The 20141-nt window shown below is 43.1% G+C and overlaps 2 protein-coding genes across 5 annotated transcripts in view; both read right to left on the bottom strand.

Moving 5' to 3' along the window:
- LOC306930573 (striatin-like) overlaps window positions 1–4870 on the bottom strand; it is a 57490-nt gene extending 52620 nt beyond the window's left edge. For both annotated transcript variants that reach the window (XM_079511605.1, XM_079511606.1), the window contains exon 1: window positions 4488–4870. In XM_079511605.1, coding sequence (XP_079367731.1) covers window positions 4488–4703 — 216 coding nt within the window. In that variant the 5' untranslated portion in view covers window positions 4704–4870. The remainder of the gene's footprint in view (window positions 1–4487) is intronic.
- A 297-nt stretch (window positions 4871–5167) lies between these two features.
- The window catches only part of heatr5b (HEAT repeat containing 5B), a 37323-nt gene continuing 22349 nt past the window's right edge, over window positions 5168–20141 (bottom strand). For all 3 annotated transcript variants that reach the window (XM_079511752.1, XM_079511751.1, XM_079511753.1), the window contains exons 25-36: window positions 19248–19429; window positions 18771–18839; window positions 15964–16143; window positions 14600–14843; window positions 13686–13925; window positions 13459–13586; window positions 12702–12846; window positions 11904–12176; window positions 10454–10678; window positions 9446–9597; window positions 9030–9243; window positions 5168–7180 (exon numbers count right to left, since the gene is read on the bottom strand). In XM_079511752.1, coding sequence (XP_079367878.1) covers window positions 6873–7180; window positions 9030–9243; window positions 9446–9597; window positions 10454–10678; window positions 11904–12176; window positions 12702–12846; window positions 13459–13586; window positions 13686–13925; window positions 14600–14843; window positions 15964–16143; window positions 18771–18839; window positions 19248–19429 — 2360 coding nt within the window. In that variant the 3' untranslated portion in view covers window positions 5168–6872. The remainder of the gene's footprint in view (window positions 7181–9029; window positions 9244–9445; window positions 9598–10453; window positions 10679–11903; window positions 12177–12701; window positions 12847–13458; window positions 13587–13685; window positions 13926–14599; window positions 14844–15963; window positions 16144–18770; window positions 18840–19247; window positions 19430–20141) is intronic.

Here is a 20141-nt window from a genome sequence, read left to right as displayed (position 1 = left end):
ATAGCTCAACCGTGTTAAATATCCTGACTACAATTAGCTCCATTAGGTCTTACATCATACATGCAGCTGGGAAAAAAGGTGTCACTTCCTCTTATTCATGTTAGAGGTGTTCCTTTAGGACAGTGGTCTTCAACCAGTGGTCCGAGGACCACCAGTGGTCCTTGAGGGGTTTCCAGATGGTCCCCAGCTAAATGATAGATCTTTAACCCATTTAGGCCTGACGTCGAAATTTAAAAAATGTCTTCTAAATTCTGACAGTTTTCGCTCATAGCGCGGTGCCGCGCTATGAGCTTGTAGATCTGCTATTTTTCAATAGCTAAAGTATAACATAATGCTTACAACACCAATGGACCCTTATGGGTCCATTTGGTTTCATTTTACACTCTCAAAAGTTTCCTAATGGTACCACATCAATACAGCATGGAATTGTGGACAGAATCTTCCAACAACAATCAAATATTCTTAAGTCTCGGGTATGAAATGTCATCAAATGGTGGTCCGTGGCTCAAATGCTGAATAAATAATGGACCTCGACACGAAAACGGTTGAAAACCACTGCTTTAGGAATATGGGGGAAATGTTTCTACCTGGTGCAGATCAACTGTTCCACGTTTTCCCGACTGCACCCTCCGTAGCCTAGTAGCCACCTAACACCCACTATGACCTTTTTGTTTCTCCAGGTGTCACATTATGATTGCTGACAGCTAGGCTTCTGGCAAGGAGATACCCCCCATCGAGGAGGGATTTCCCCATGACCAGAGGGCTGATGGAGCACAGTGGATCACTGCCTGGCACACACACAAGTGTAACTGGATGCAATCTCATCACTCAGGCACGGAGAGGATTTGTGCTAATCAAAGCTTTCAAGTCTTTATCAGGATGTTTAGTGTACTCCACTAATTAAAACGAAATACACTTAACTGGTGAGTCAAGTCCCGACTATCTGGCTTAAAGCCTGTGTTCTCCTTGAACTGATTCATCTACCTGTTCAAATGTCTACATTAACATACCATTGGCAGCTAGGGAGGATGCTCCGATCAGGTTTATTGGGACCGATCCCGATCACCGATTGTTTTTTCTCATGATTGTCCGATACCGATACTGATCTTGTGCGTACACTGCAAATTTTAATATTTCCAAAATTATTATATGTCAAGACCCACGTCAAAACTGTTCCTGTGTGTGGGGAGGAAGGGGAGAATGTTTAGGCCTGTCACAAAAATGCAAAATGATATCTGATTTACATTTATACTACTTAAATGGTGTAATTAAAAGATTGGTTTCTCCAGATAGGGTAAATTGCCGATCACCGATTGGAGTGAATATCGGCCTACCGGTGGTCGATTATCGGAGCTTCTCTATTAGCAGCATACTATTAGCAAATTTAGCACCAAGCTTACACGTACAGCGTAACAGAACAACCGTTCATGGTCAACAACAATGAAGCAGAACAGCTTGAATAGGTCAATCAGTGGATTATCAATGAGCACTGAACTAGCACTGGAACTATTGATTATTTTCTTAGTGACTATTCTATTGATTACTTTTGCAATTAATCCAGTAAACAAGAAGCACTTTTTGTTCACACACACACACACACACACACACACACACACACACACACACACACACACACACACACACACACACACACACACACACACACACACACACACACACACACACACACACACACACACACACACACACACACACACACACACACTTTAAATCATGGATGGAAAAAACCTATGCAGTATGCACCAGAAATGGACAGAAGCAGCAAGTCAAGTCAAGTCATTTACTCTTTACCGTGGGTAGCTATACTCTGTGACTCTGTCTCCAACTGAGAGGAGTGGCACCAAATATGACCTAGCAGTCTCGATAGACTGCATTCCTCACAAGACCTGGTTTTCGTTGGGCCTTTGTCACAACCAGAGCCATCATGCCTGAAATGTCTTCAGTACATACACAGTCAAATCCTGTCAAGTCATCCATTTGGTTCCATTTATACACACTCCGATATACAAGTGGGCTGGCTAAATTAAAAGTGAGGACTTTACAGTATAGACACCACAGATATAAGCATAGTACGGACATTTCCACTCATAGCAAAGCCATGCTTTGTCAAACGTGTTGAAACAAGTCATTATCAATCCATGGGGTGTTCCATGACCCATTTGTTCAATGTAGAATCATTCTGCACACCATACAGATTCCTGTATCCATAGCAATAAGTGCCGGCATCGGGTCCCACTCCCACTCCCAGCATAGTAGGTGGCTGTGAACACGGAAGTCAGGTGCTTATAACCTATGTATTACATCTATGGGCTAGCCTACACCACCCAGAACATCCTAAACTAAATATTCTGGATTGAGTGTACTGAACTTTTTTTTTTTTTTTTTTAATATAAGCTATAATGGGAATCCTAGAATGTCAGAGATTATTATTTGCAACTGATCACCTCAGGTATACAGTAGATGATACATTATTCCATGAGTGAGTAGCTACGACTAGGGCTTTTACTTCACTGAAACTTTACATTAATCATACATGTTTATTTCTTTTCATTCAGTGGGTGTGGTTGCTCTTCTCTAGGCTCCAACAAGAGTGTGACCTCGCATGACTTTTTTTGACAACTATAGCACTGGAACAAAAAGAAAGAAAAACATAAGTCTGTTTATCTTATTTTGTATTTAACAGTGGCCTGGATGATACCACTTAGTATCACCCAGTAGAGTAGTAAGTTCCTTCATTATGTTGCAAAGCACCTGACCTCCATGTTAGTTTACCCTAGTTATTCCTCTAGCAAAATATACAAAAATAGATCTTCTATTTTGTAAGCCCTGGTTCAAAGACTGTAATGATGAGTAAACCAATAGTTGAAACCACTCTATAAGATTTCAAAATCAAATGTGAAGATTTGAAGCAGCAGCAGCTAGCCCTGTGGTATTAGGTAAGGTTCCTACGCAAGAGTGAGTGACACAGGAAATATAAACAAGAACTCAAATTGAGAGCACCCTGTTTTGCCGCCACATTCAAACCATCCAATAATAAGCCACAAAAAAATCGTCCCTCTGTCTTTTCTGATGACAGAATCTTCATATCATGAGCCAGTCAGTAGCATGAGGTCAATGACTCAAAGTCCTACTACATTCATCAGCATTTACATCACCATCATGTAGACTCCTTGTAGTACATACTGACACATCTGTGTGATAACCATGCCCCCATCCTTTGGCACCTGACATTAGTATGTAGTGGAAGAGTCTGCTCTAAAATCCAGCACTCAGCATTGCGCTTTTCTCTACCACCTAAACACGGCCATGATGTGGCCACTGCTCTCGGCTGATGAGAAAACAGCAGAAAGTTATTCAAGTATTTTAGATATGACCTGAGGCTGACACATAGTTGATAATTAAATTAATAGTCACTTTCTAGTGAAGGAAAATTAACAAAGTGTAAAGAAGAATTATAGCCTAAACCTGAATTTTTTTATGTTTAATTTAACAATATACAGTATGATATACGGTATATACTTTAATCACAATAAGACTATGGACTTCAGAGTTAATGAATTTCTTGGAAAGCAACAACTGCAGATTAGCACCTCATAAACTCTCACAACTGGCTGCATTATCTTAATTCTTGGCACTTGGGGAAAGTTTGGTTCAGAATCAGAACAGGAAAACATAGTAAGTGTCTCCTAATAGTTTATGTACATAAAATACGATATGGATTGCTACACCAGAGGTTAATCTAATAACAGCCAAAATACTGCAATATTTGTTAAATTCAAAACTAGGACGTGCAACTGTTGACTTTCTATTCATGGTGGTTGCATTGAAAGGACATCTTAATAACACAGGACATAATAAGATCACAATCCTAGTATTCTGTAGTAGTGTACCGCTCTCAGCAATGACAATTCTTAAGAGGTCAAACCACTTAGGGAATCTGCCCTTCCTCCACACTATACTGCCCAGTGGCTTTCAGATTAAAACTCTAATAGAAAGGATATTCGAAAACAAATTTGACAATTGCCATATTAGTATTCCCAATTCTTCTCGGGACATTTATTTTCCCATTTAAGTGGCACATACCTACAAGATCTTCAACCTAGCCTTCAACACACACACACACACACACACACACATATATATATAGACTCCACCACAACTGCATAAACATCATTTATCGCTCGTTTATTGCCCGTCTTCGACTTCGACACGCAGCCCTGCTAACAAGTTAGCGGTTTAACAAGAGGCTTGCATTTCAACACAGCCAGCCAGCAAGGCTGGCCGCAGGGGGCGCTGCAGCTACGCTAGTCCGCCTAGGCTAACATGCTAACAGGCTAGCCAGCTTTGGGGCTAACGAACAATCAAATGGAGCAACTATGCGACGGACTGCTGGATATAAATAACACCCACTGTGTTGGCCACCAACACGTAGCCGTGGGCTCGGTCAAAATAGCGTGGGTTTTTACCTGCAATTCGGCCCGCTCGACCTCCCATTGTGCTCTCTCCACTTCGAAGCGGGCCCATTCGTGCTGCAGGAAGTGTAAGATCCCCGGGATACTGTACTGCGCCCGGGCCGCCTCCGCAGCGTCGCCGTCGGGCAGCGGTCCTTTCCCACCACCGCCGGGCAGAATGGAGTTGTTGTTATTGTTGAAGAACACGCCGGGCCCTGCCTGTTCGTCCATGGCCGGGCTCGGGCGGAGGAAGCTCTGCCTATTATCGTGTTGTCGCTGATTCCAAGGTACTCAGATTATAACCGACGTTCAGGCCAGAAGAAAAAAAAACTCTCGACGGGCTCTCCGTCTCTCTCTCCGCGGCTAGTCCAGTCCGGGGAATGAACTCACTTTCTGACAGCTAGCTGTCATTGAATGACGTCAGTGAAAACGAGGACGCCCACAAAACATGTTGGTCGGGGTGCGCTCGATTTGGCAGACCGCGTCTCGCCGTCACACAGCGCCCCCTGGCTTCCCTACACCGGAGGATAAACTCAAACTCCACTCCAGCGTGCTACGCCAGAATCCGCTGCAGCAGCAGCAGCGTAGTATAACCATGTAACCTTAAGCCAAGATGCCAAATTAGGCAAAAATCGTTTTTTACCCCCCCTCCCCTCCGAAGAAGGGCCAACAATAAAATACACAACCACTTGCACTCAGAGATTAAAGCATTTATTAACATATCTCATTTAACTAAAGGAGGTGTGAATACACAATTCAGAAAATAGTACACACTGTAGAAGAGATTTTCCTTCATATCATGGTAGGTGATAGTACATAGTATGTATGTTATAGACAGAAACATGTGGGAAAGTGCTTCAGAAATAAATTGTAAAAGCTAAAATGAAAAGGAAAACGAATTAGAAACATCTGCGTGGAATGCAAAAGATAAGCATATTTTGTAATTTGTACTCAGACTTTTGATCGAAGATTGCCATGTTTTTTTTACACAAATCTTTTTCAAGGAGAGTCAATAATGTTATGCATAAAATCCTTTCAAGGCTTGGTATAATTTATGTTCCAAGATGTTTAGTACAATCTAATTCTAGAATGATCTTAAAGATTCTGTTTTTCTTTTCTCAGTAACGTTTTTTAAAGTGGGTATGTGAATGTCCCTATATTATAACCTAAAAGCAATAAATCATCACCAAAGAAGAGCAGCATCTATGATCTATCACCATCAATCAACTAAAACAATTAAAATGATATTAAAAAAAAAAAAGCTTGAATAAACACACAATTGAAACACAAAGGACTGACACTAGCCGCAATTTGCAAATCTAGATTTTTTTATATGGGATGAATCTAGAGTTGCAATACCCTCCATTGACTCCCCATTCATCCAATTTGCGTTTGCGATCTGCTTGTATTAAACAACGTTAAACTCACTAACATTGCAGCTGTAGGGCAAGCTTGAATTATCCTTTCAATCTGCCGAGCTTTTGTTTCATAAAAGTCCATCATAGAAATGTTATGAGCTACTTTCTGTCAAGAAATTCTGTGCAGTTGATTCTTTTCCTAAGTGTTGGAGTTTGGAAGCGCTCGTCGTAAGTCACTGAACGGCCCTGCGTACCACCTGTTTCGAATTTGCACATAATGCAGGAGGCAGCAGCACGACCCATTAACAAAAACGAGTGCTTCCAAACTCCAACACTTAATAAGAGAATCACCTGCACAGAATTTCTTGACAAAGTAGCTCATGGATTTTTATGAAACAAAAGCTCGGCAGATTGAAAGAGGATAATTCAAGCTTGACCTACAGCTGCAATGTTGGTGAGTTTAACGTTGTTTAATACAAGCAGATCACAAACGCAAATTGTATGAATGGGGAGTCAATGTAGTGTATTGCAACTCTAGATTCATCCCATTATTAAAAAATCTAGAGTTGCAAATTGAGGCTAGACTGACACCTAGCGTAACTCAGAATTGAGGTGGATTGCCGTGCTGATGTTTGTGCAAGGCCATAGAGAACAATGGCACAGTGCACATCAAATGTCGAGCAGTCAGAAGGAGGGGGGGGGGGGGGGGGGGATTACAAACAAATCCAGACATTTCATATAGATTGTGTCCCTTTACATATGTTCATCAAAGATGAACATAATACATTCAAACTATGACAACCATTTTCAGATTAACTTTTAATTCAAAAACCTAAAATGGTATTTACATAAACGTCTCCTTGATTTCAAGAAAACAGACTGCTCACCCACTGAAAGCAAACATGAGATGAGTTGTTCAATCAATAAATAAATACATTTAAGTGACTGTAAGTGACGTATCAAGACAATGATATGTTGAATATCCAGACGCCAAACAAAAAACTGAATCGAATCACGAGAAGAATGCACATCTGTGGAGTGTTTAGAAGAAGCTTGTTTTCAGTTTGATGGTTGGTGCGGCTTGCACAGTAGGCTGAGCTAGCCTGGCTGCTGCTTTAGCCTTAATGCTGGCCTGGTTAACCCGGATGGCGGATTCGAGGCGGGTCTTTAGCTCAGGCGCGGCTCCAATGACAGTCTTAAAGGCAGCTGGATAGAGGGGACCGATGCGCATCAGATTCTGAAGGGCAAAATCGTGCAGTCCTTTGGAGGCTTGGGGTGCGGAGGAGATGGCGTTGTCATCCAGCAGGTAGGAGATCAGGGTTGGTACAAGAAGAGCCAAGAGTTGTACCCCTATTAAGACACATCTGCAGTTAATTAACAAGCTAAAAGCACTGCTAACAGTGACAAAACAAATACAGATCAGAAAATAGGAGTAAGGTTGGGAGATTTTAAATGAACGAAACACTGAAGCCCTCATCCGAATGCAGATATAACCATCACACGGTGAGAACTGAGAACTAGTTGTTAATAAATAAATAAAAAAGGTTCCCATAAATCACTATAATGTAATGTTGATGGTGCTCGAAAAAAGCAAAGATGTGATAGGAAAAGTTGTGATCTACAAAGAATTTCCATAAATGCAGACAATACAAATATAAGTTGGACTGAATATTTAATATCACTTCACAGCAGACAGTAAATCCTATCTGTGATATCTTAATTTTGGAAAAACAAAACTTTTCCAGTTAACCTTCATTGTCAACAGAGAGCACACACAGCCTATGGGAAATGCTCTCAGATACTGTGTACAGTAGGAAGTTCAAGTGAGAAACCATACAGAAAAGCTACAGAGTGGTTGGCCATGAACAATCGTAGGTTATGTAATCATTAACCACTCAATCAATGGACCGTCAGCAGAGCTAAGCGTAGGTTTAGGGTTGTTGTGGAGGGGAGAATGAGGTGGAAGCTGGCCACTATCCTCATGTATCCCCGCTATGATGTGCTAGCAGGAATGAGGAGCATATTCAGCCACAGACTCATCGTCCCCCAGGACAAAACAAAGCGACACAGTCCTTTGTGCCAGTCTGACAGTCAAGACTGCACAACGATGCATGACCCCCACATGTTCTTGGATTACTGACTCCTGCTTGACTCTGGCACACTTGCAAACGGACCACAAGGAGGTACACTACAGAGCCATGTCAGATGCCTATTAAGAGGATAACAATTGTAACTGTTACATCTTTGATAAACTGTATATTTACTTATATTCACTTATAATCACTATATCATGCCGTCTGCCAGAAACCTCTCATCTCCGACCGTATTTTATGGAGTTTTCTCGTAAACGAATGGCCGACTTGATCATACTGCAGCATCACACAAACATATCAAAAGTTGCAGATCTACAAGCTCGAGACTTGTCCAGCTTGACACTCTGCTACTTCTGCTACTTTTGAACTTGAATCCTGAAAAGTAACAGTTTTGGACACATGAGGTTTCCACCGACATCCAGGTGCACATTAAGCCGGCTGACACTGTACATGTACACTCACTACACTCAGTACACTGTATACTGTATGTCTTCTATGCACTGTTGATAGTCAATATATAAATATATTTATGCATATATTCCCTGGTGATAGATTTTAACATTATACTTCTATTTACATTCTGTTAATTCAGTCAGTCAAACAGTGCATGCTGTTGCTGCTATGACACCTGAAGGTTTTTTGAGTGGTGCAACTGTGTCTGGGTCTGTCCCTGTGTCTGAGCACAAAAATATATAGCCTTTGTTCACCACCAAGTGTCACTGTTGCACAGCCTAACACACAGACACAGACAGGCCAGGCAGGAGGGCTGCCTGGCCTGTCTGTACGGTACAGTACAGTACAGTACAGTACAGTACAGTACAGTACAGTACAATACAGTACAGTACAGTACAGTACAGTACAGTACAGTACAGTACAGTACAGTACAGTACAGTACAGTACAGTACCACTCACTTCAGACGGGTCTGATTTTTCTTTATCATACCCGTGTGAAAATAAACAATTTGTAACTTTAAGTGCATCTTAAAATTGCATGGGGTAGAAAAAGAAAAAAGGGAATTTAGCTTAAAATGTACCTTGAACTACAAGATATTGTTGGTTGCTATAATGTAGAGACAGATGAACACAGTAATTGACCAGCTACTTACGGTTCTGCTCTTCACCCATGCCCACCAGGGCTTCCAGAACCTTAATACCCTCCTGCACAGCCTGCAGTTCAGTAGCAGTCCCTGGGCGGCTGCGCTCCACTGCCTTTAGCTTCTCCACCATGAGTGGAGCCAGGGCATGGATGTAGGGAGTCGACAGTGCACGGCAAGAGTGCTGAAACACTGACAACAGCAGCTGGTAACACCGGGCTTGAACCTGTGGCAAACGCAACGCAAAGTCACTGAGCAAACTGCTCCTGTCAAGCACACATGTACATTTTCAAATAATGATTCTTGGCCAGTAGCCAAGGTTTTACACTAGGACAACTGGTATGAATAGATTGTCTTTTGTCACACGTGGGAAAATATCTCCCGAGTGACAACGTCATGCTTGAAGTACGTCAGTACGAAAAACATACCAAGGGATCACTGGAGTTGAGGCCATTCCGGAAACGATCCATGCAACCCTTCTGCAAGACGGCAACTCCTACGACCTCATTACTGGCCGACAGCAGGAAGAGCGTGATGGCCGTCAACATACTGACCTCATCCATGTCAGGCCTGGACTCATCTAAAGAAACAGATATCCAGATCAATACTTAGCCATTTCTATGAGTTTGGTTGGGCCTTTCACCCACATGCTAGTCTCGCATAGCCAGACAACTATTCCACAATCTACGAATATAGAGTCTGGAACTACACATCCCGAAATCCGAGTAAGGAAGCTGCCATTTCCGTTCACAAAATATATATAAAAATATCTTTAAAGCTTGTTTTTTTTTATTTCCATTTCAGCTAGATTTTGATTTATATTAGGATAAATTTGCGCAACTGTAAAGACAAAACGGAAGTGGGGAGGAGTCTTCACTTCCGCTTTATATTTTACTCATGATAGAGCTTCAGTTGCTCCAGAATTATTTCGGAAGCATTTGGAAATTGCGAGAGGTAACGGTATGGCAACGCGAGACTACCCACATGCAAACATGTTTTTGGCTTTTTTTGCTTGTGACGTAATCTCCTCTCGAGGTTATACCCTTTGCTTACATCAGGATAAGGATTACATAATATAAACTTGTATTTGCACCGAGTGCATAGCGAGTGCCACGCTACAAGCTTGTAGATCTGCCATTTTTGAAAAATCGTGAACAGCGAACATTTTTAACTCAAATCTTTGCTTCTGAGGGGGTCCCTGCCTGGAACAACATGTTTTCAGATGGTGGTCGGTGGCCAATTACATATAGCTTCTGGGGTCCTTGACATGAAGATATTGAGCACCACCGATATAGAAACATAGGTATTTCAGAAAACTCTAAATTTAGAAGTCAGGTCTAAATGGGTTAACAAACAGTCTCACAATGACAGCCGAAAAAACTCTTGTTGGCCCTAATCATGCCTTTATTTATATCTCTCTGTTGTTGTTGTTTTACCTGGCTGTGAGTACTCGAGCATCGAGGCCAAGCTGCTCCTCACCAGACTGGTCCACTGCGTTTGAGTACTCTCCGCCCGTGCCAGTGGGGACGTGATGATCGTCTTGATGCCCTGTAAGGCGGCAGATGCAGGCAGAGGCACTGAGTTGTCCGGTGTCTTCACCGCGGTCTCTTTCAGCACCCCAGTGATCAGGAATAACACCGTAGGCAGGATGGTCATGCTTCCTGAGACAGGCAACACAGAGGAAGAATCAGTGTTGGTTTCGTTGACTAAAACCAAGACGAAAAATGTTCGTCGAGACCCTTTTTCCATTGACGGAAACTAAATAAACACTAAGCTATGGTGACTAAAACTAAGACTAAATATACTGTCAATTTCGTCAACAAATAAAAACTAGACTAAAATGTTAGGAAGGGACTAGTGGACAAGAGATCCAGTAGAAGTCCTTTTACACTTGGTTGCTTGCTGAAAATAGCCGATCTACAAGCTCACAACGCGTCTCAGCGTGACGCGTTGTGAGCTTGTAGATCAGCTATTTTCAGCAATTGTAAAAACATTACGACGGCATCAAGGCCCGCCAAAATACATTTTAGTCGACTAAATCAACTGTAGATTTAGTCGACTAAAATCTTATGATATTTAGTCGACTAAAACTAGACTAAACACTAAAACATTCCAGGTGACTAAAATGTGACTAAAACTAAATGAAAACTATTCAAGAGACTATGACTAAAACAAAAATGTGCTGCCAAAAACAACATTGGGAAGAATGGACTACTTATAAAATCCTCCATATTACTAATCTATGACTATACAGTATACACACATTTGTAATAACTCTGAAAACTGTAATTCCAACAGAAACCATTACATAATGTGAGGAGGATCTATTAAAAGAGATGAAACAGCGTTAGAGGCACATTATACTTGGTTAATATGTAATTATTAACGTGGACAAAACTACACAGCATGAAATTATCAAGTTAGGTCAAAGTCTTACCTATCTGTGTTATGGCGTATGTCATCACGCCAGAAACCATTTGCTCTTGTGTGCACTAATGTTTGAGAACTATACCGTACTCCTTTTTACGAAGAATAGTGAAAATAAGTTATAACTGATCTACACGCTCATTATTGCATCACATTGCTTTGTAGATTTGCTATTTTCACTTTTCTGTTCCTTTGTTGTTGTTGAAAACGTATTAATTTATAATTTATAATTAATTAATAATAACCTATAATAACATGACCAAAATAGGGATACCAGTTGGTTCAAAGTGGTTGAGCATTTTTTCATTTTGTTTTATTACAGGTCTGAGACTGCAAAGGAAACGCATCGGACTTCCACTTAGTTCAGATGCAGGCGCTTTGGACAGAAAAATATTCAATCCCACACACTGCTCTTGCACAGCAGCATCAATTTTATTCAAGCTACTGCAGGTGTCTCACCAGCAGGGGAGCAGAGTGAAGGCAACTCTGCCAGGATGGACACAGTGTTGGCCACTAGGCGGGCTCCCTCCTCGGGCAGCCGCTGGGGCCTGAGGGGTGCGTGGCTGGGAGACTCTGTGACCCGCGTGTTGAGCTGGGGCAGGTGACGCACCAGGATGAAGACCAGCAGCTCCATGGCTGCAAACACCAAGGACTTGCCGGGCAGCAGCTCGCCCGTGTCCCCTCCCTCTCCCAGAGGAACCAGAGAGTCCTTCTCTCCTCCGTCGTCTTTGCCTAAAAGGGTTAACGCCACCATACAGTTTTACCGCTGTAAATGCCCAAATACACGCTGCACACCCTTCTCAAGCGTGCCATTTCATTTCAAAGGTTGGAGGGTTTTAATTATCAAAGTTTGATTTTGTCTGACTACAAGAAGTTGTACAGTATGATGTACCAGACATGGCAGTTCAGAGAGACATGACACTGTAACAGCAGGAGTTTTAAAGAAAACATTGCTCTTTTGCATTAGCAAGAGGCAGAGATTCTGGTCCCCCTGCATACGGGAAGTGATGTGATTTGCAAATATTGCCCGCTACCCACGTACTGTGTATTCAGACATTAAATTGATGGCAACAGCCCCATTTGAACAGTGCCTGGACTGCGGACAATAAAAGTCTGAAAGCCTTACGAAATTACATTTGAACATATCGACCGCTTTATCTGTCCAGATAAAGTGAACGGCATTGTTAGAGGCAACGCAATGCTTCAGCGTGATGAATGATGTAAAACTGAGAATTTGGTTAATGTTAGTTTCCTGACCTCGATCGATCCTCTGCTGTTGCACACGGTCCACTGCTGCCCTGATGGTCTCCTGCACCACAGCGGTGACCTGGAGCTGTATGGCCGGAGGGTCTCGGGTCAGCAGCAGTCTGTGGAGAACATTCAGCAGCTCCACGCCCAGCAGCTACAACACACACAGAACAATACAAACTCTAACTGGAACAGTTCAATATTCCCCACACTCCGATAGGCCTGGCTGTGCGCAACTTCTGTGCTCTCTTCCTCTCTCGCTCCGAGTGTTTTATCTTTATATCCATTAAGCGTCTACAGGTCAGATCCATTCATTGCCCTGTGGCCCTCCACTCCCAAAGAGTGCATCCAAGTCTGGCCCAGTGCCAAAAAGCGAGCACAGGCGTGTGAATTTATATGATACTCATTCATGCTATGTTGTGCATGCGCTAAAAAGAGCCGATCTACAAGCTCACAACGCGGTGCAATGCGAGTTTGCACACGGGCTAACCTATGTTTGGTGCAGGACACCACCATACCACAAAGTATAAATCAGGCGTAATGGTTCTCTGAGTACGATGATTGGAATAAAGGAGGAAATGTATACACAGAAACGGGGACGGGGGACCATAACGTACGTAAAACGAAACGATATACATTACTCATGCAACTATAGCTACACTGAAAGGTTTGTTTTCCCACCCTCTCGCCGGTACTATTCCTTTCATGTTTGGCCATCTGAAACCTCCCGTCTTCCTTGTGTTGTTTGTACACGTTTCCTTTTTACCTGGTCCTCTGCGATGTGTGTCTTAGCCCAGGGAGACTCCAGGAGAGTGTACAGGGCCAGCAGGCATGACGTCACGTGCTCCATAGGCTCCTCAGGTCGGGGGAAGCAGAGAAACTCAATACTGACACCTGGGACACGGGGCACAAAAACACAGTTTTAAGGCGTCAAGTGTGACTCACAGAGCAGCTGGTGAATGGATGAAGACCATGCATGTGATTGCCGTTTACCCAGCAATAGATGCATCCTATCTTTGACCTGCTCCTCAAAGGTCTTGGTGGTGACGGGGACCCCCTGTGGGAGGCCAGGGAGGACCCTGGAGGGAACAGAGGGGGGATCCTCTGGGTCCTCTTCAGCTCCGAATCCGGTGCTGCTGAGCCACAGAGCCACGGCATGCAGGACGGGCGCCCACGAGCTGCGGTAGTGGAGTCGTGCCGTGTCGATGGTCTCTGGGGTATAGAATGCCCCACCTGAACGAACACAGTGGATCATGTTAGCTGCTTGTTCGCAGCTAAATCCTGCACCATGTATAGTATTTAAATGTAGAGTAGACCAGTGGTTCCCAAACTTTTCAGCCCGTGACCCACAAGAGAAATTACCCAAACTAGTGAAAATAACAGATATACAAGCTCACATTGTTGAGTTTGTAGATTGGCTCTTAAATATTTGTTCTAATTTATGGAAGTTCTTAGATTTGTCTTTTATTTTACATGACATTAATGAAAAAAAATCACAGAATTTTGTTATTAATTCATGAAAAGTTTTGCTTTTTTTTGGGAATGTTTTTTTAATGTTTTGAAATAATAATTAAAAACCAAATGTAGGAAATAAAACGACCGACGGTGTAGACGGTGTAGTACCGTCGGGTAGGGCATTCACTTCTAGTAATTTTTACTAGTAGACTAGTCGACTACCTATTATGTAAAATATGCAAAAATATATTTAACTACCTATTGTGTAAAAAAATAAAATAAAACTTTACTTTTTAAATAAATATTTGTACATTTAAAAACTGTGTACATTGGTGACTATAACTATAATCTACCGGATCTTGAGGCCTACAAAATCGGGGGTACCAACAAGGTCGACTAGTGGATTTACTAGTTGACTAGTTGAATAGTGGACTAGTTGCTTAAAGCCCTACCGTCGGGGGGCAGCTGGCTGGAGAACTCGGGCGGCAGGGTGAGCAGAGCGTAGTCTCGCAGCATGGCCAGCCACAGGCGGCTCAGGGAGGGCAGCTCCGGCTGCACCAGGCTGATCAGGCAGTCGGGAGGAAGCACGTCCACACCCAGATCCTCATCGTCCTCATCGTCCTCGGCGCTAGTTCGTACCGGAACGGGCGGCTTGGACTCTGCCTCTTTCTTGATTTTCATCGCCACCACATACACCTGCAGGCAAGGGGGGGGCGGAGAGACACAAATAATAAAGGTCATTTCAGATGTGCGGCGATTAACGCAGACACAGCGACAGGTCTGCTCCAGGTCTGCTCAAGAGGGGCGCGACAACGCACGTGTAAAAAAAGAAAAGAAAAGCTCATCAGAATCCAGGTCTAGTCAGTCGCGGGCGTGTGCATGAAACAAGCATTTTTCAAACGTATACAAATATTTTCAAATGGCCGAAATGTATATAGGGCTGAAGTGTTTAATGTATGTTTTGTAATTATAATCAAAGTAACTAGTAACTAAAGTATTCATATACATGTTGTGGAGTAAAAGTACAATATTTGGATCCTAAATGTAATGGAGTAGAAGTAAAAGTATTGGATATTGCACGCTCAGATCAGCCAACGCAGGGAAGCTGGAACTACCTTCACTAAAACGCCGGGACAACATTCCACACATCCCAAAGTCTTCTCCATTCTGGCTCCAAAACTATGGAATGTACTTCCCAATCAGAACTGCAGACTCACTCCCAATCTTCCGCCGTAGTCTTTTCATTATATAGATATTCCACTGTTAGGTTCTGAGCTTACGTATGATTTATTATGACTATTTTTATGTATATGATGTATGTCTGACGGGTGGCTGGCATCTCCCTTAGAGATAGGGTGAGAAGTTCAGTCACACGGGAGAGACTCAGAGTAGAGCCGCTGCTCCTTCGCCTGGAAAGGAGCCAGCTTAGGTGGTTCGGGCATCTGGTTAGGATGCCTCTCGAGCGTCTCCCTAGGGAGGTCCTCGATGCACGTCCCACTGGGAGGAGACCCCGGGGCAGACCAAGGTGCAGATGGAGGGATTACATCGACTCACTGGCCTTGGAACGTCTCGGGATCCCCCAGGAGGAAGTCACTAATGTTGCTCTGGAGAGGGAAGTCTGGAGCTCTCTGGTGGAGCTGTTGCCCCCGCGACCCGACTACGGATAAGCGGTTGAAGATGGATGGATGATGTATGTCATTGTTCTTGCTTACTGTGAGTCGCTCTGCATTAATGCATATGCAAATGTCACCTAAATGCATAAATTGTAAATCGAGGTGTTCCGAGCAGGGATGAAGAGGGGTTTTTTCGTTCTCACCTCAGCCCATGCCTTGAGAACTGCCAGTTTTTCCATAGTGGTAGCACTTTCACTGTACAGCTGGCTGGAGGAGCCCTTCCCAGCCTGCACCTTGTCCAGAGAGGACACCAGCAGGTTGTGGACTCGCCGCAGGTCATTGAGGTCACTGACGACACCACTACCGATCCAGGTGCTACACACCTGTAGATAGATAGACAGATAGATAGATAGATAGATAGATAGATAGATACGTGTACACATTAGAGTCAGGACCCACATATCTCTATTCATATGCAAGGGATGCCACAGGCACTGGCAGGATTCAACTCTATGCCATCTTATGCTGCGTTCACACGGGCAGATGCAAAGATGCAGTCTACCATTCATTGTCGATGGAAGCCAGCGACATGACGATGCAAAGATGCATGCAACGTCTGTAGCTGCTGCAACAGCTACAAATACAGCACACTGTGTAGCTTTGCAGCTTTTGCATCTGCCCGTGTGAACACAGCACTACAGTTTGTGTTGGTCTTGAGGTCTTACATTTTACAACATCAATTTCAACTTTTCAAATTTGTTGTGTTTTTGGGGGGTTCCCCTACGCGTCTTCTATCCCCACAAATACCCAATTTTGAACAATCAGGCTTTCTCAGCATATTTGAGTTATATGTACCCTGGTCTCACAACAGGCCAACTGATTTGGTGCTACTTGTGATGTCATAGGTATCTCACTACTTTGTATAATCTCTCCCCCTCTTCAGTTCCAAATTTTCCGTCTTTGGAGACTGTGGGAGGGGAGGGGGTGGTCCTTATTCTAATCAAATGAGTCAAAGATGTGGGAGTGGAGTAGCTGGGATGAGGGTGTGGTGGAGGAAAAAAATGCATACACGCCCCCACCACATCAGGACATTGTGGTACTGCAGCTAAAACTGCTTTAGAAGCCAGACAGAAATGACATGTACTGGTTATATCAGAGTGGTGATTTAGGGCTCAAGCCATTAGATATACGTTTGAGGGACATAAACAATATGATATTTAAAAAATGGTTTAAAATGCATGTTGTAGTTCCTTTAACAAATTGATCATAGTACCCGATGGTCACATGACATTGCAGTTGATTGTGTATGTGAACATTGCTCTCATTTTGATGTACCTGCAGCCTCACTCAAATTGCCTCTCAGGGATCTTAAAATAACTGTTATGTTTTGTTTATTCTTAGGACAGGGAGGAACATTTTTAGACGAGGTTCAAAGATGTTATATAAAGAAATAATGTCTTGATAAAACTGCCGCAGCTCAGCGGAGAACGACTAATCATCTTTACTCTGCATAAGTGGTGTGGATTTAGGACACTATTCCGCAGACAGAAGGAACAAGACAGGCAGAGAGAGATGCAGAAAGAGAGGGATGGTGAAGTGAGAGCAAGAGAGACAGAGATAAAGAGAGTAGAAATACAGCACTTGCTATGTCAATGCCTTGACATCGTTGGGTTCTGAGGGGAAGATGACTCAGTGTGCCAAGGAGATTAGCTGCCACTGCGGCAGCACCCACTGTTACGAAGACTCTCACTTCTATTCATATCGGATCTGGGAGAGTTGGTCATTGGATATTTAGTCTCCATACATGGGGATATTCGACTATATCCGACTAGCACGTTGGGTTATATGACATGTCTAGTATGACAATCCCTATATTTGGTCCAGGTTGACCTAGTGCTGATATCAGATCGATGTGGTAGAACCCATATATGGATAGATCTCATTGGCTCAGCCATCCTGACAAAGCATAATCGGATAATATATAATAAGAAGTCTGCTCAAGGCAGAAGGATAAGCATCTGAGTTTAAGTTCTAGTTGGACACCACTGCGGCGGGTTCTAACCTAAGCAACCAGCAATAGAGCTTTGAGCCGTTTTATACCAATATATCAATCAAACGTTCCTTAAACCTCTGAGCCGCATTACACTAAATACAGTAGGGTGTCTAACTGCACAGATATCAAAAAGGAACATTCCTTCAATGGAATGAATGCTGTACAACTGCATAGACATAAAAGAGGAACGTTACGTCTAATAGAACGCACAGAATGAATGCTGTACAACTGCACAGACATAAAAGAGGAAGGTTACTTCAACAGAATGAATGCTGTGGTTGTGACCGCTGTCAGCGCTCTGACTCAGCACATGGAATGTTGGTACTGTACCATGGTGTGAATATTTTACAGTAAACAAATAATTAGGGATGTCCCAATACACGTTTTTCGTTTCCGATCCGATCGCCACAATTTCTGTGTTAGCCGATACAGATACCGGATACCAGAGAATAATATTTATAATACAAAAAGAAAAAAGATCTTATTTTGAAGTCCACCAACCGGGAATAGTGTTTATAGCTATCTAGCTATATATCTTGTGTTGTGTTTATAGCAGACTCCTCACTAAAATGTGCACTTGCAGTTTGGGCAACTCCAAAGCAAACTCCACATGCCCCAACATTTAATTTACCTGCCATAGTGTCAACCCCTTACCCCTTTGTTGGATCTGTGCTTAGACTGGCATATTCACCGATACCGATATGACCCGATATGACCAAATAAGGGCAGATCCGATACTTTTCCGATACCGATACAGTATCGGGACATCTCTAAAAATAATAATACCGCTTTTCTAAGTACCCAAAGTTGCTTTATATTGGGAAAAAGATAAATTAAATTTATGAGGCAAAAAAAATAAAGCATTTGGTGCAGGGGTTACCTAATTCTGAAAAGGTGGCCTCTATATTGTGGTTCGGGAGTGATTCTTGAAACTTTGTCATTTGATGTAGAACTTACCTGGCATGCCTTGGCTGTGATATCGGACGGTGTATCTGGAGAAAACGCAGGCCTGAGAGCAGCCCCAACCTTAAAGTGCACAAATATTTAGTGGCATTAGGTGAAAGTTTGTAATACATTATCATGCTGTAAAAAAACGACTGAACTGTGATATTATTTCCCACATTTTCACAATTCTATCATATAACATTTATAACATTTAGTAAGCCTTGTCGAGCCATGAGGCCCATAGGGCTGGAGCCTATCTGTAGCGTGAGGCAGCTTGATGTACAAGTACAACCCCTGGACAAGACGCTAGTATGTCGCAAGGACTTACCCCCAATCCAACCCCATTTTTTCACAGTCTTTGGTTTGACCTGGCCGGGCATCGAACCCCGACCTTGTCTCAGGGCGTACACTCTAACCATGAGGCCAATGAGCTGGTACGTTTAGACAAAACGTGTATTAATTTCTTCAGTAGCTTTGTGACAGGCTTACATTCGCCTGGTACTGCTCCAGGATAACATGGCCAGGGAACTCCGGCTCTGGCACAGAGGCAAACTTCTTAATGATGTCCTCCAGGGCCTGCAGTCCAGCCATCCTCAGCTGGTTGCTGTGGTCAGTGGCTGCCATGAAGGCCATGCGAATCAGGTCCGACAGATGGAGCACCAGCAGATCACCTGGAAGCATGGAGACGGGGATGAAGTGAGTGAAGGCCAGGGCACATCAGTTTATATAGCGGTGGTATTCAGTTATGGGCTGTGGACGTCCAAGAGGGCATGCTGATAGTGGTTACCAAAAGCTAAATGACCAGGTGATTTCACCGATTGTTTTAGAGCTAAGGAGTTCATTCATCCAACGTAACACCTGGTTGGAGTGGAAAAACAGCATCATGAAGATGCAGTTTTTCCATCGGGCATAGAGTTTTAGAGTTGAACAGTTCAAAAGAAATCAAGTAGCTTTTACAGTACACATGTCAAGGGATGGGGTGGAACTATCAGTATGCAGAGCCACTATTCGCTCAGTGCCATTCATGACATGTGTCTGGACAGCCACCAGAGCTTAGGGTGGTTGATGACTGACTCAGAGCTTCTGTGTTCAGACTGTGGACTCTTTAGAAGTAGCTTATACCCACTGGGCTGCTCGTATCTGTCATGTTGGGAGAGAAGCACTGTTCACTCCTCCACGTACTAATCTATAGCTTTGCTACATTGGTACAAAAAAGGAAAATAAATCAGACCAGTCTGAAGCGAGTGGTGCAACAGCACTCTAAACATCGGGACATAGGTTAGGACATAGGGACATTGCTGGTTGTAGGAGTGGTTGCACCACTCAAAAAAAAGAGAACACTAAAAGGAATATCAACAAAGCTTCTTAATTATCGGAGACCAT

Source organism: Electrona antarctica (assembly GCF_951216825.1).
Source record: "Electrona antarctica genome assembly, chromosome: 10".
NCBI lineage: Eukaryota > Metazoa > Chordata > Actinopteri > Myctophiformes > Myctophidae > Electrona > Electrona antarctica.
Note: the sequence above shows the minus strand (reverse complement) of the source record. Positions and strands in the feature narration are given on the sequence as shown.